Source organism: Hemitrygon akajei, chromosome 1 (assembly GCF_048418815.1).
Source record: "Hemitrygon akajei chromosome 1, sHemAka1.3, whole genome shotgun sequence".
Taxonomy (NCBI): domain Eukaryota; kingdom Metazoa; phylum Chordata; class Chondrichthyes; order Myliobatiformes; family Dasyatidae; genus Hemitrygon; species Hemitrygon akajei.
This window is the reverse complement of record NC_133124.1, coordinates 140875862-140890878: the sequence shown is the minus strand read 5'-3', so window position 1 is coordinate 140890878 and position 15017 is coordinate 140875862. Positions and strand designations below refer to the sequence as shown.

The 15017-nt window shown below is 39.7% G+C and overlaps 1 protein-coding gene across 8 annotated transcripts in view; it reads left to right on the top strand.

Moving 5' to 3' along the window:
- The window catches only part of LOC140731158 (oxidation resistance protein 1-like), a 520392-nt gene that overhangs the window by 486689 nt on the left and 18686 nt on the right, over positions 1 to 15017 (top strand). For 6 of the 8 annotated variants that reach the window (XM_073052590.1, XM_073052557.1, XM_073052566.1 and 3 more), the window contains 2 exons: positions 7149 to 7225; positions 8316 to 8441. In XM_073052590.1, coding sequence (XP_072908691.1) covers positions 7149 to 7225; positions 8316 to 8441 — 203 coding nt within the window. Of the gene's footprint in view, positions 1 to 7144; positions 7226 to 8315; positions 8442 to 15017 lie in introns of all 8 variants that reach the window. The other 2 variants (XM_073052619.1, XM_073052584.1) reach the window with 2 other exon arrangements.

Here is a 15017-nt window from a genome sequence, read left to right as displayed (position 1 = left end):
CATGAATGTTCAACCCAGATGCTGCAAATTTCATAAACACATCAGAATAAGTGTCTACATATAAGCCAGCAAAGATTCTGAGCAGTTAGCCGTACAGTGAATAGCAGCTGAATCCATAACCCAGACCATTATCTATCTGGTCCTTTTCGCAATGCTATTTGAGAGACCTTGCAGATTAGTTTTCTCATCATTCTGAGAATGACTGCTCTTCCAATATTATTTCATTGGGCATAAAGTGCTGGAAGTCCCCTGGGGACAAAGAAAGCAGTATAGGGAATGTATTATTCTTGCACCATGTTAGAAGTTTATTCAACAAAATGCAGTGTTGTCAATATTGACTATGCGTTAGTTGGAGCGAGCAGTCACGGCCAATTTTGAACTTATCCATGTACAATCAAGATATGTGGCTGTTCACGTTCACAGCAAAGGATTTGTTTATAAAAAAAGAGGTACAGTAAAGATGAGAATTTCTCTTTTGCCTCATGATTTCTCATTAGCTGCTTGTCTTTTTGCACTTGCAGTTGAGGGTGAATAATCCAAATTATCCAGTTAAGTTGTCCTTTACTGTCACATTGGTGTTTACAGGAAAAATGGAGTTGGATTAAATATAGATACTAGAGCTGGGTAATTTAAAACAAACTGCACCATCCATAATGTTTGCCCTTCCCTTGGACAACATCGGTGGCGTGGAGAGGGGAGAGTTACAAGCTTGGGAAACTGCTGGTCTTCCATTAAAAATAGCCTTGCCCAGGCTTGTGCCCTGGAAAATTTCCAAGGTGCAAATCCATGGTCTGTCGGGACTAACGGAGGCCTACCCTACCTACCCATGAAGAATTCCAGTGTGGAGGAGGCAGAGATAATATAGGAGTGTGGTAGCCTTAAGGTTATTCTGAGTGCCAAGAAATTAAGAATTAAAATAATCATGCTTAAATGTATATAGTGTGTGATATGGAAACAGATTACTTATTATAGATATATAGAACCTTTCAGCACAGAAATGGGGCCTTTAGCATGCTGACCAAATGCCTATCCCATTTGGGCATGCTTTTCATATCCCCCTAACCTTTCTTTTCCATGTACCTGTCAAATGTTTTTTAAACATTGTAGTTGTACCCACCTTTACCATTTCCTCTGGCTGCCCATTCCATATACTTAAGAGAATGAGGAGCATCTGTATAGTGCTTGAAATGATGAAAGATATAAATAAGGCAGATGGTAACAGACATCCCAGGGTAGGGGAAGGGTAAAGCAGATGCATAGAACAGTACAGGCCCTCCGGCCTACAATTTTGTGCCAACTTTTTAAACTACTGTAAGATTAATTCTAACCCTTCCCTCCCACGTAGCATTGATGTGCCTATGCAAGAGTTTCATATATATCTGCCTCGATAAGTACCCCTGGCAGTTAAACACACCTATCACTCTATCTCCTAATCTTTCCCCTATACTTTCCTCCCAACACCTTAAAGTTATGCCCCCTCATATTAACCATTTCTGCCCTGAGAAAAAGTCTCTGGCTGTCCACTCTATCTATGCCTCTTGTACACCTCTATCAAGTCACCTCTCAACTTCCTTCACTCCAAAGAGAAAAGCCCTAGTTCACTCAACCTATCCTCACAAGGCATGCTCTAGTCCAGGCACCATCTGGTAAATTTCTCCACCCTCTCTAAAGCTTCCACATCCTCCCTAAAATGAGGTGACCAGAACTGAACACAAGTGGTCTAACTAGAGTTTTTAAGAACTGCAGCATTATCTCACAGCTCTTGAACTGAATCCCCTGACTAATGAAGACCAGCTTTATTCGGGTGGTTACACTTCCTTAACCTCCCTATCAGCCTGCATGGTAACTTTGAGGGATCTATGGACCTAGACCTCTGTTCTTCCACACTGCTAAGAATCTTGCTATCAACCTTGTAGTTTGCTTTCAAGTTCGACTTTCCAGAGTATATCATTTCACACTTTCCGTATTGAACTCTATCTGCCACTTCTCAGTCCGGCTCTGCACCTATCAATGCCCCATTGTAACCTATGATCCACAGCATCACCAAACTTTGTGTCATCTGCAGACTTACTAACTCACCATTGCATTTCCAAGTCATTTATAAAAATCACAGAGCAACAGTCCCAGAACAGTTTCCTGCAGAACATTGGTGGTCACCAACATCTGCACAGCCAAGTATCCCTGGATCCCATGCCTCCTGATTTTCTGAATGAGTCCACCAGGGGAACTTTATCAAATGCCTTGATAAAATCCGTGCACACGACTGCCTTCAAAACTATGTTTAATCACTTCCTCAAATAATTCATATCAGTTGCATGAGGTACCACTGATGTAAGACTTTCCCAAGATTATTCCCATTACCTTTCTTGAAATAAAGGATAACATTTACCACCCTCCAATCTTCTGGTGCTGCTCCTGTGGCCAGTGAGGACTCAAAGATCAGAGCAATCTCTTCCCTCGCTTCCCGTAGTAACTTGGGGTATATCCTGACCAGTCCTGAAGTCTTATCGATTCCAAAGTTTTTCAAAAGTTCCAGCACATCCTCTTTCTTAACGTCAACATGTTCTAGCATATCAGCCTGTTTTATGCTGTTTTCACAAATGTCAAGAAGCCTCTCATTAGTGAATACTGAAGGACAGTGGATTCTGGTTAATTGGGACCAGTACAGTTCAGCTCAATTAAATGGCTGCCCCAATTAGCTGAAGTATCATGGAAATAGTTAAAAAGGTATTTAATAAAAAGACAAGCTACAGTTTATTATAAAATAAAGAACAAATTAGAACACTAACAATACTACAACAGTACTATAAAACCGTATTAATTTCTAATAGCTATCAGTGAAGGAATTCATCCAGAGTACATAATTTTTCTATTATGCATTATACTGCGAGATAAATTTCATACCGTATGCCAGTGATATTAAACCTGATTCATATTCTTTTGGTTGACTAAATGAACAAAATCAGCACAGATGCCTACTGTAGATAATGGGCTGCTTTCATTTCAATGATGGCATCCTCCAAATGTTCAATTTCATACCTTCAAATTCTTTGTAGGTCCTAACTTGTTGAAGGAGTGAAATCATTTCATTTTGACTCCCTGCCATTTCTAGCATCTCCAAGCCTGAAATTACCATTTTCTGAACACAGGTGTATATATAGCTGGCACTATTTTTAAAGCATGGTGTAGTGTCTTAACAGCCATAGAAGTACACACATCTGACGCTAGTTAGAAACTTTGGCAATAGTGTTTTGCCCCAGTTAAATGACATTGTGTCCTAAATAAATTAAAGGAATTCTGGCTATTCTCTCAAATAGTTTTTTCTTTAAGAGTTGTCCTAAATAAGTGGCTGCCCCAATTAACAGATGACCTAATTAACCAGATTCACTTGTATCCTCTCCTACCTCTTTTGACTCCAGGTACATGTTACGTCTTTTATACTTGATTGGTCCTACCCTCACTCTATCATGTTCTTGTTCTTCACATACATGTAGAAAGCCTTGGGGTTTTCCTAAACCTTACTTTCCAAGACCTTCTCATGTCCCCTTCTAGCTCTCTAAAGTCCATTCTTGTGCTCCTTCCTGGCTACAGCGCAGCTCTCATGAGCACTGTCTGATCCTTGCTTCCTCAGCCTTAAATGTGCTGCTTTCTTCCCCTTGACTAAATGTTTCATATCTCATGTTAATCATGCTTTCGTTATCCCACCATCCTTTCCCTGCCTCAATGGGGAAACCCTAGCAGAAGCCCATGCAAGAGCTTCCCAGGCGACCTCCACATTTCTGTTGCTTTCCCCCGAGTATATCCATTCTCTATTTACCATCCCAAGTTCTTGCCTGATAGCAATCATAATTTGCCTCTCTTCCCCCCCCCCCCACTTAAATACTTTTACATACCATCTATACCTATCCCTGGGCTTTGGTAAAGGTCAGGGAGTTGTGGTCACTGTCTCTGAAATGCTCATCCACTGAAGAGAATGACACCTGCCCTGGTGGACGTGGAAACCATAGAAAGGGTGCAGAGGAGATTTACAAGGATTTTGCCTGGATTGGGGAGCATGACTTGTGAGAATAGGCTGAGTGAACTTGGCCTTTTCTCCTTGGAGCGACGGAGGATGAGAGGTGACCTGATAGAGGTGTACAAGATAATGAGAGGCATTGATTGTGTGGATAGTCAGAGGCTTTTTCCCAGGGCTGAAATGGCTAGCACGAGAGGGCGTAGTTTTAAGGTGCTTGGAAGTAGGTACAGAGGAGATGTCAGGTAATTTTTTTTGTGCAGAGAGGGGTGAGTGCGTGGAATAAACTGCCAGCAGCGGTTGTGGAGGCGGAAACAATAAGGTCTTTTAAGAGACCCCTCAATGGAAACATTGAGCTTAGAAAAATAGAGGGCTGTGGGTAAGCCTAGCTAGTTTTAAGGTAGGGACATGTTTGGCACAGTTTTGTGGGCCGAAGGGCCTGGATTGTGCTGTAGGTTTTCTGTGTTTCTTCTATCTAAACTTTTGCACGAAAAAGGTGCCAATCAATATTGAGGAAGTTGAAGTCACCCATGACATCATGGCTGTTATGTTTGCTTTTTTCCAAAAATCTGTCTCCTGGTTTGATCCTCATTGTCACTGTTGCCATTGGGAGTCTAAAGAATATTTCTGTTAGAGTGATAGCTCCTTTCCTGTTTCTGACTTGCATCTACACTGCTTAGTAGCTGATCTCCTTCTGACATCCTCCCTTTCTGCAGGTGTGATACCATCCCTGATTACCCCGCCTCTTTTACCTCCCTCTCTGTCCCTTTTGAAACATTTAAGCCCTGGAACATCCAGCAGCTATTTATACCCTTCTGACAACCAAGTCTCTGAGATGGCCAAAAAGGTGTAGTTCCAAGTACTGCTCCATGCTCTGGGTTCATCACCCTTTTTCCTAATAACTTGCATTAAAATAGATACTTTTCAACCCATTCAACTGACTGTAATTATGCACTGTCCAATGCCGGTCGTTCCTCAGTCTCCCTATGTATTGCATCTACCTTTACATCAACTGCTCCATCCTTTGACCTAAATTACTCTGGTTCCCTTCCCCCTGCCAAACTCGTTTTAAACCCTCCCCAGCAACTCTAGCAAGCCTGTCTACAAGGATATTGGTCCCCCTAAAGTCTGCATGTAACCCGTCCCTTCTTTGCTGATTTTGCGTTCCCTACAAGAGGTCCCAATGATCCAGAAATCTGGAACTCTATTGTATCCCTATCACCACTGCACTGCTCTTCTCCCCCCTTCCCATCTGAGTGACAGAGCTAGGCTCAGTCCCTGGTGTATCGTCAATCCCAAGGGTCCAAAGTGGTATATTTGTTGAGGGGAAAGGGTACTCTGCACTGCCTGCCTGTTCCTTTTCCCTCTCAAGAGGCACCCAGCTACCTGCCTCCTCCAATTTTGGGAGTGACTACCTCCCTGTAACTCCTTTCACTTCCTCATTCTACCGAATGAGCTGTAGGTCAGCTCCAGCTCTCCAGTTCCCTAACACAGTCTGTAACAAGCTGCATCCAGGAAAAGTTCTCACTGATATAGCAATCAGGGAGAGTGGAGGTCTCTCAGATCTCCCACATCTTGCAAGAGGAGCACACAACTGACCTGGATCCATTCACACTGTTCTAGCTTGGCACTAATTTAAAAGAAATGGAGGAACTTGACAGAAGTTTCAACCTAGCTTCCATCTTGCCAAAGTCTCAGTTCCCTAATCTAACTCAGTCCACTTATGCTCCGTCCGCTTTACTTAAACCTCACTGCTTGTTTTATTGGCCCTTGCCAATTGCCTAATAGCCCAAGTAATCTCAACCTCTGCAAGAAGTCCTAACGGGACTGGTTTGTTTAAATCTGGTGCTAAAGATATGAGGTAGAATAGAAGCACTTGGACAGGTACATGAAAGGGCTTGGAGTGATATGGGTGCAATGCAGGAAATTGGTACTAATTAGGTAACATGGACAGCATAGACTGGTTGGACCAGACAGCTTATATCCATGCTGTGTTGCTCTGTGACCTCTTGTGGAAAAACTTGCCCCTCACCATCTCTGTCCTCTAGTTTTACACTCCACTATGCTGTGGAAAAGACAATAGCAATCCACCTTAAAATATGCCCCCATAATTCTGTAAATCTCTTGAGTTTACTCCTCAGGCTTCATCACTCCAGGGAAAGTAGTCCCAGTGTATTCCTGTGTAACTCCTCTACCCCCTCCCTAGCTTAATCACATCCTTCCTGTTCATTAAATAAATTTTGATGTAAGCATGACTTCTGTTGAAAATAGGTCTGCCTGCCGTTTCTCATTGTTGCTATACTTGGGTGGCAGATGCGTGAATTGCAACAATATTCAGGTTTATGTTAAGAAATTGTGATCACATTATTTGGGCTTCGGAAGAATGACATTTGATTTGTGTAGAAGGATATGCATAGAATGTAGTTCCAATTGTTTTCGGGTGAATATAATTGTCTCTGCTGGCTTTAAAAAGGAAACATGAACAATGGTTTTGGATTCACAATCCACAATTGTACGTAATTTATAGACTGTTTTAATCTTGGTTGTTATGAGTTGTTTGGGGTAAAAAATGTGAAGAATGTAAGCTATGAGAATTGATCTTGGTATCAAAATTCTGGCACATGTTATTTCAGAATGTCTTACATTTCTAGCATTATCATTTCATTTTAAGTGCAGCAATTTAAAAAAAGGTTCTAGGATTTCCCTTACCAGGTATTAGTTGCAGAAAAAATCTTTATGATCAGTGTATTGTAATATTAGAAAGCAATTTGTGTATGTAAGTTATCTGGACAGCTCTCTGTGAATAATTTAATATTTTCAAACAGTGTTGCATGAAAATTAATGACCTTTTTTATGATAGATTGTGATAGACTTCCAGTATTTCACTATTTAAAAGTATTTCAACATATTTAATTATCTAACAATTTTCAGGTACCATATGGGTTTTTAACAGCCTAACTTAACCTTTTTGCTGGTTTCCTTCCTTCACAAGTCCCACAAAACTGCCTTTATTTCTTTAAAGCTCCATTCCAGACTTAATATTCCTGTTTTTCTGTCCATAATCTTCATCTATATATTTATTCCTTTTTTAAAATGTTAGTGGAATTGTTTTCTTCCTGTCTCTGTATTTAGGTAGTATCAGTGACTGAGTACCATCGCAGGATCGATGCTCTTAATACTGAAGAACTGCGCAAGCTCTGCAGACGTCTCAAGGTGCCCATCTGTAGTTAAACCTATTATTTATTTGCCCAAAAGCTAGAGCAGATGTGCTGTGTGCATCCCTAAGTTTTACAAGTGGCAAATATACCTGCATCATATTTGCCTCAGGAGCAGCAGTTTATCAAAGCCGTAGATTTTTTTTTTGTTTTGGTTTTAACCAACACACCACTGGATAATAGAAGCACATTGCATGAAGGGGAGTTAATAATGGAACAGAGGCAATATTCTGTCCTCTGTATCATGGGTTTCTCAAACTGTTCTCTTATTATCACATGACCATTGTGATAATAAGCACTGCTGAACTTAATGTGTGCAATTTGATGTGGAGCAGAATTATAGTGTTGAGAATGTGAAAAGTTGAATAGAGATTTTGAGTGCCTCATCTTAAGGTAGTGTATTGTCAATAAATTATTTTATTGCTTCCATTCTTTTCAAATTTCATTATAGATTGTAGAAGTAACACTGTATCATCCAGTTACCGTGCATCCCAGTTTGCCAGTGGCACCACCAAACCTGCACTAGATCCTAGAGCCAACATTAATTCTGCAATGTGTATTGATGTTGGTAACAACATTGTCCTTCACAGCCTCTGCTCCTGAACACCTCCAATTCAAAATCAAAGTTTCAATGCATATTTCAGCTATGATGACAGATTAATGCACTAATGATAATTAAGGGGAATTGACCGTACTTGGTTGGTTATTGTTTGTCACCTTTGGTGCTAAATCTTGAGTTTTCAAATTAATACTGTTGGAAGCTAATTTTCTTTCATCTACGAATTTATGCATTTCTTCCTTGCATATAGCCTACTGCTCAAACAGTATGGAATTTGTCTTTAAAATTATCAGAAGCCAAATTTTTTCAATCGTGTGCATATTTTTCTTGCATATTCTTGGGAGCTTTGCTTCTGAGCTTATTTTTATTTCAAAAAGGCAGTGAAGTATTTGAGAAGTAAGCCTGAAACATTCTGGGATTGCTAGTTAATTTTAAGTTGCACCTAGTTTGCTTGGGACCTTGCATCAATTTATCGAACTTGCTTCAAGCTACTGAGTAGCATTGTGGTTAATATTATCCCTGCTTTTAGATAACGACACGGGAAGAAACCAGTCTAAGGCAAAATGCAACTTCAAAGCCTGACTTGGAGCCTGAAGCATTTCGGCCAAACCTGAGTGAAAAGAGTGAACTGCTCCAAACAGATCAGATAGAAAAGGTAAGGTAATAGTGGTTCAGAATATATGCTAAAAATATTGCTGAATACCTGATGGTTTTGCTACTTTACAGGCACTTTTTATTGATGCAAAAAAAGGTTGTGCTTAATTCAATTATTAAAGGATGGAAAAGAGATGGACTCAAGTTTTACGCTACAATGACTATATTAAGTTGGTATTGTCGTGTGTGTGTGTGAGATCTTAACAGGAAATTAAAGATTCTTTCATTGAAGAGTGGCAATCACCTTTTATTCCCTTTTCATATTTAAAAATTATTTCCAAACTTGACAGCTTTAAATAAAAACTCAATTTTAGAACTTTATAGTTTCAGACTTATTAGGAAGTTATTGGTGAGTAAATAGGACAAATGTGTATTAGTAATGTCAAAATAATTTGATTTCTGGCAAAGAAACTGAGGCAACATTGTAAGTTGTTCTAAACTGTTGGATGATTTGTACTAAAGAGGCAAGCTTGCCAGAACCATTCCATGAATTCCCACAAACTTCTTATAATGTGTACTATTAAGATGATGTAGCTGTGAAAGTTGGAGCTAGTTTCACGTAACATTCTGTGAAATAATGTTAGCATCCTTTTAATAAAGAAAGACTAATTGGTTCCATCTAAAAGTAATTTGGATTACTTTTCAAGTGTAGTCACTGTGATGGAGATTGGTATAATTCTTGCGATGTTATCTACAGTGCCTGTAAAAAGTATCCCCCCCCCCCCCCCCGGAAGATTTCGTGTTTTATTGTTTTACAATATTGAATCACAGTGGATTTAATTTGGCTTTTTTGCCACTGATCAACAGAGAAAGACTTTTTCATGTCAAAGTGAAAACAGATCTCTACAAAGCGATCTAAATGAATTACAAATATAAATCATAAAATACTTGATTGTATATGTATTCCACCCCCCTTTAATATGACACACCAAATCATCACTGGTGCAGCCAATTGGTTTTAGAAGTCACATAATTAGTTAAATGGAGCTCTGCTTTTGGAGATCTGTGTGCAGTCAAGGTGTTTCAATTGATTGCAGTAAAAATACAGCTGTTTCTGGAAGATCCAACTGTTGGTGAGTCAGTATCCTGGCAAAAACTACACCAGGAAGACAAAAGAACACTCCATGAAAACTTGCAGTGTAATGGGTATTGAAAAGCGCAAGTCAGGAGATGAATACAAAAAAATTTCCAAGTCATTGAATATCCCTTGGAGTACAGTTAAGTCAATCATCAAGAAATGGGGAGAATATGGCACAGCTGTAAATCTGCCTAGAGCAGGCCGTCCTCAAAAACTGAGTGACTGTATAAGAAGGGGACTATTGATGGAGGCCACCAAGAGACCTATGTCAACTCTGGAGGAGTTACAAGCTTCAGTGGCTGAGATGAGAGAGACTGCACATACAACAGCTGTTGCCTGAATGCTTCACTAATCACAGCTTTATGGCAAAGAGTAAGCCACTTTTGGAAAAAAAACTCACATGAAATCTCAGCTAGAGTTTGCCAGAAGGCATGTGGGAGACTCTGAAGTCAACTGGAAGGAGGTTCTGTGGTCTGATGAAACCAACATTGAGCTTTTTGGCCATCAGACTAAACACTATGTTTGCATGAACCAAATACTGCGCATCATTGAAAACACACCAGCCCTACCCTGAAGTATGGTGGTAGCTGCATCATGCTGTGGGGATGCTTCACAGCAGTAGACCCTGGAAGGCTTGTGAAGGTTAAAATGAATGCAGAAAAATACAGGGATATCCTGGAGGAAAACCTGATGCAGTCTACAAGTGCACTGCAACTTGGAAGAAGGTATGTTTTCCAGCAAGACAATGACCCCAAGTATAAAACGAAAGCAACGCAGGAGTGTTTTAAAAACAACAAAGTTATTTTCCTGGAATGGCCAAGTCAAGAGTCCATACCTCAATCCAATTGAGAATTTGTGGCTGGACGTGAAAAGGGCTGTTCACTCACAATCCCCATGCAATCTGACAGAGCTTGACCAGTTTTGCAAAGAGGAATGGGGGAAAATTGCAGTATCCAGATTTGAAAAGCTGTTAGAGACTTATCCACACAAACTCAAAGCTATAATTACTGCCAAAGATGCATCTATTAAATACTGACTTGAAAGGGGTGAATAATTTTGCAATCAAATATTGTGTGTTTTATATTTCTAATTAATTTAGATCACTTTGTAGAGATCTGTTTTCACGACACGAAGAGTCTTTTTCTGTTGATCAGTGTCAAAAAAACAGCCATATGGATCACAGTGGATTTAATTGTTGTAAAACAATAAAGCATGAAAGCATCCATGAAAAAACAAACATGAGAAAAGTGGTACTGAATGTTGTTCAGCCTTTCCCAGCACATCTTCCCAAAATTAATTGGAAAAGGAACACTGACAGGAACAACGGCAGAGCAGCAATGGCTGGAATAAATGACCCATTGAAGCCTACATGTACAATTTGTGGCTAATTTGTGCCACTCAACTCATTGGAAGAGGACTGCATCTTCTATATATGCACAGTGGAGAGAACCCTAACTGGTTGCCTCACGGCTTGATATTAAAGCACCATTGCCCAGGAACTGAAAAGCTTACAAAAAGTGGGAGATGTAGCCCAGTCCATCACAGGAAAAGCTCTCCCCATCATTCAGCGTATGTACAAGGAATGCTGCCACAAGAAAGGAACATCCATCATCAAGGACCCCTACCATCGAGGCCACACTTTCTTCTCGCTGCCATCGCAAAGGAGGTACAGGAATTTTAAGTTCCATGCCACCAGTTCAGTAATAGTTCAACCATCAGGCCCCTGCACCAGTGTGTATAACTTCACTCACCTCAACACTGAACTGATTCCACAACCTATGGACTCACTTTCAATGACACTACAACTCATGTTCTCAGAAATCATTATTTATTTGTTTATTTATTGCATTTGCACAATTTGTCTTCTGCACATTGGTTGTCTTTGTGTGTAGCTTTTATTGTTTCTATTGTGTTTCTTTGTTCTACTATGTCTGCAAGAAAATGAATCTCATGGTTCCATATGGTAACCTTTACTTTCAACTTAAAATCAGGGTCATTAAATCCAATCTGCAAGGTGGTCAACTCAAGGGTCCCTGGTTTTATTACAACAGAAAATTGAAAAAAGATTTTGTAATCACATTTTAACAATAGAAATTCTCAGAAGATTATGAAGATAAAATGTAGAATGTTGTTATCCAACCCATTTTATCAGTGTTGGCTTTTCCAGAGATGCAGTTAGTAACAAGTTATTGGCATCCTGGCAAGGATTTTGAAACACTCCAACTACATAACACCATGTCCATTTGTAAAAGCACAACTTCAGCATAGTTCAGCTGTGTACCAGCATCTACCCACTCAAGCGTTCTGTGAATGTTGTGTAGGTTTTGATGCATGCAGACATGGGCTACTTCCTGATGAAGTCACTAAATGTTGCAGAAGGACTCTGCCCCGAGAAGATTTTGCAGTGATGCAGTGCTAGTAGATAGTAGAAGTGTATGTCTAAATGCCACAGTTTCTGAATATAATGATGACCCTTGAGAACATAGATGAGGAGGAATTTCTTTAGCTGACGCTGGTGAATTTGTGGAATTCATTGCGACGGGCAGTTGTGGGGGACCAAGTCATACAGTATATTTAAAGTGGAAGTTGGTAGGTTCTTAATTTGTAAGGACATCAAAAGGATACAGGGAGAAGGCAGGAGAATAAGGTAAGAGGGAAAATGAATCAGTCATGATCAAATGATGGAGCAGTCACGATAGGGTCAAATGGCCTTGTTCTGCTCCTATTGCTTATGAACCTCCTGATGGAGAGAGTTTTCCCATAATTCCCATTGATTTCAGTTTAATCAGAACCATAAGACTAAAAGACACAGGCCACTCAGCCATTCAAGTCTGCACCGCCATTTCATCATGGCTGATCCTGAATCCCACTCAACCCCATACACTTGCCTTCTCACCACATCCTTTGATGCCCTGACCAATCAGGAAACTATCAACTTCCACTTTAAATATACCCACAGACTTGGCCTCCACCGCAGTCTGTGGCAGAGCATTCCACAAATTCACGACACTCTGGCTAAAAGAGTTCCTCCTTACCTCTCTTCTAAAAGGTCACCCCTCAATTTTGAGGCTGTGCTCTCTAGTTTTGGATACCCCCACCATAGGAAACATCCTCTCTACAACCACCTTATCTAGTTCTTTCAACATTCGGTAAGTTTCAATGAGATCTCCCACCCCACATTCTTCACATTTCTAGTAAGTGCAGGCCCAAAGCTGCCAAACACTCCTCATAGGTTAATCCCTTCATTCCTGGAATTATCCTCGTGAACCTCCTCTGGATTCTCTCCAATGACAACATATCCTTTCTGAAATATGAGGCTCAAAACCGTTGACAATACTCCATATGGGCCTGACTAGTGTCTTATAAAGTCTCAGCATTATCTCTTTGCTTTTATATTCTATTCCCCTTCAAATAAATGCCAACATTTGCATTTGCCTTCATCATCACAGACTCAACCTGTCAGTAAACTTTTTGGAAGTTTTGCATGAGGACTCCTAAGTCCCTCTGCAACTCTGATGTTTGAACTTTCTCCCTATTTAAATAACAGCCTGCACTATTGTTCCTTTTACCAAAATGCATTATCATACATTTCCCAAAATTCTTCCAATTTATCTTAAGTCCTTACACCAAGTAGTCTAAGGGCTACTTGGTGTCAATCAGATGTTGTCTTTTTAGGAACAATTACCCATATCTCTTGGGTAATGTTGGCAGTTTTGTCCATTTGTGGAAAACCAGGTTGTACCGAGCCTGGAGCTATGTTGCCCTTGTCAAATTAGAGTATTGTTTTATTTCCATAAGGCATGGAAGGAGGCCATTCTGCCCATCAAGTCTGTGCTAGATCTCACAGCAATCATATCATAACCTATTCTGTCACACTTTCCCCTCTTCCCACTTATCCTCTGCTCCAATTTTTTCCATCGCTTACTAGCCCTGGGGAAAATCATGGCCAATTAACCTAATAACCAGATGTTGAGGAAACTGGAGCATCCTTGAGAAACCCACAGAATCATAGGGTGAACACCCAAGCTCCAAACGGATGGCACCAGTCAGAATCGAACCCCAGTAATCAGAGATGTGAGAGTTAGCATCAGAGAGAATGTTACTGATGAGAAAGTGTTGCTTAATAGCTCTATCAGCAATGTCTTTTCATCAGGGTATCTCAGAGTAGCATTTGGTGATGTATATGTAGTTTGATAATGTACTTTAAACTTTTTAAAATGTTCACTTACTGTGTTTCTCTCTTTCCCAGCTAATGAATTAGACCATTGAGCATGGTTCAAACTATAGCATTAATGCTGCATTTCTTCAATTCAACTGAAGCACAGTTAACAATTAGTTAAACTTGCCCATGTATGTTCAGACTTTTCAGATTATTTTTTGCATGGCAGATTGATGAGAATGCAAGTTTATATGGCAGAACAAGTGAAATCAGATACTTGAGAAAACAAGTCAAGCAAATGTTATCTCCTGAGTGAATCTGACTGAAGAATTGTGAAACTGTTGTGGGATTGTTAAATAAATTAAGTTCAAAGTAAATTTATTATCAAAGCTAATGTATATTGCCACATACTATCTTAAGATTCATTTTCTTGCAAGCCTTTACAGGAAAATAGAAACACAATAACATTTTACCAAAAACTTTACATATATATATGCCGTTGTGCAAAAGAAGACAAACTGTTCAAATAAAAAAATAATACTGAGAACATGACTGTAAAGAGTCCTTGAAAGTGAGTCTGTAAGATGTGAAATCAGTTCAGTGTTGAGGTGAGTGAAGTTATCCATGCCGGTTCTGGAGTCTGATGTTTGTAGGATGTTCCCAGACCTGTAGGGTGTGGGACCTAAGGCTCCAGTACTTCTTTCCCAATGGTAATAGCGAGAAGAGAGCATAGCCTGAATGGTCATCTACTTGCGTTGCAAGCACATAGAAATGGAGATGAAATGAAAGTTTGGACTAAGAAATAGACAGAGATAAAAATAATTCATTAATTTAGATGTAAGTGTTTTGAAAATTGTCCCTTATTCATTTCTGAAAGAATGAGAATCTATACTTGTGATTGTTTGAAGAGTCATCCAGATTGATAAGCACATACATAAATGACCATGATTCAGGATATATACTTGGAAGTAATAGGTCAGATTTATTTTCTTTGTTTCTGCCTTGCTAGTAATGTAATTTCGTACTAGTTGGTGGTGAGGCCAGACAACAACATGCTCCATTTTTCTAAAGCTAATAACAGAGCAACATAAATTAATCAGTAAGCTTAAACGTATGTGCTTAAACTTACATCTTCCACTTATTGAATTTGCTGGGTCATTTGTGCCATGAGCACAAAATCAGGTCTTTAAAAACAAATTCCAGCTCATTAAAAGTTTACATTCCAAAAATTTACAATGTGAAAATAGTATGTCTTGGAAGTAGAAAATCCAATTATCCAATGTTTAAAACAGTATTCCTTTGAGACCTGATAGGAAAAAAAACATTCATCCACAGCTGAC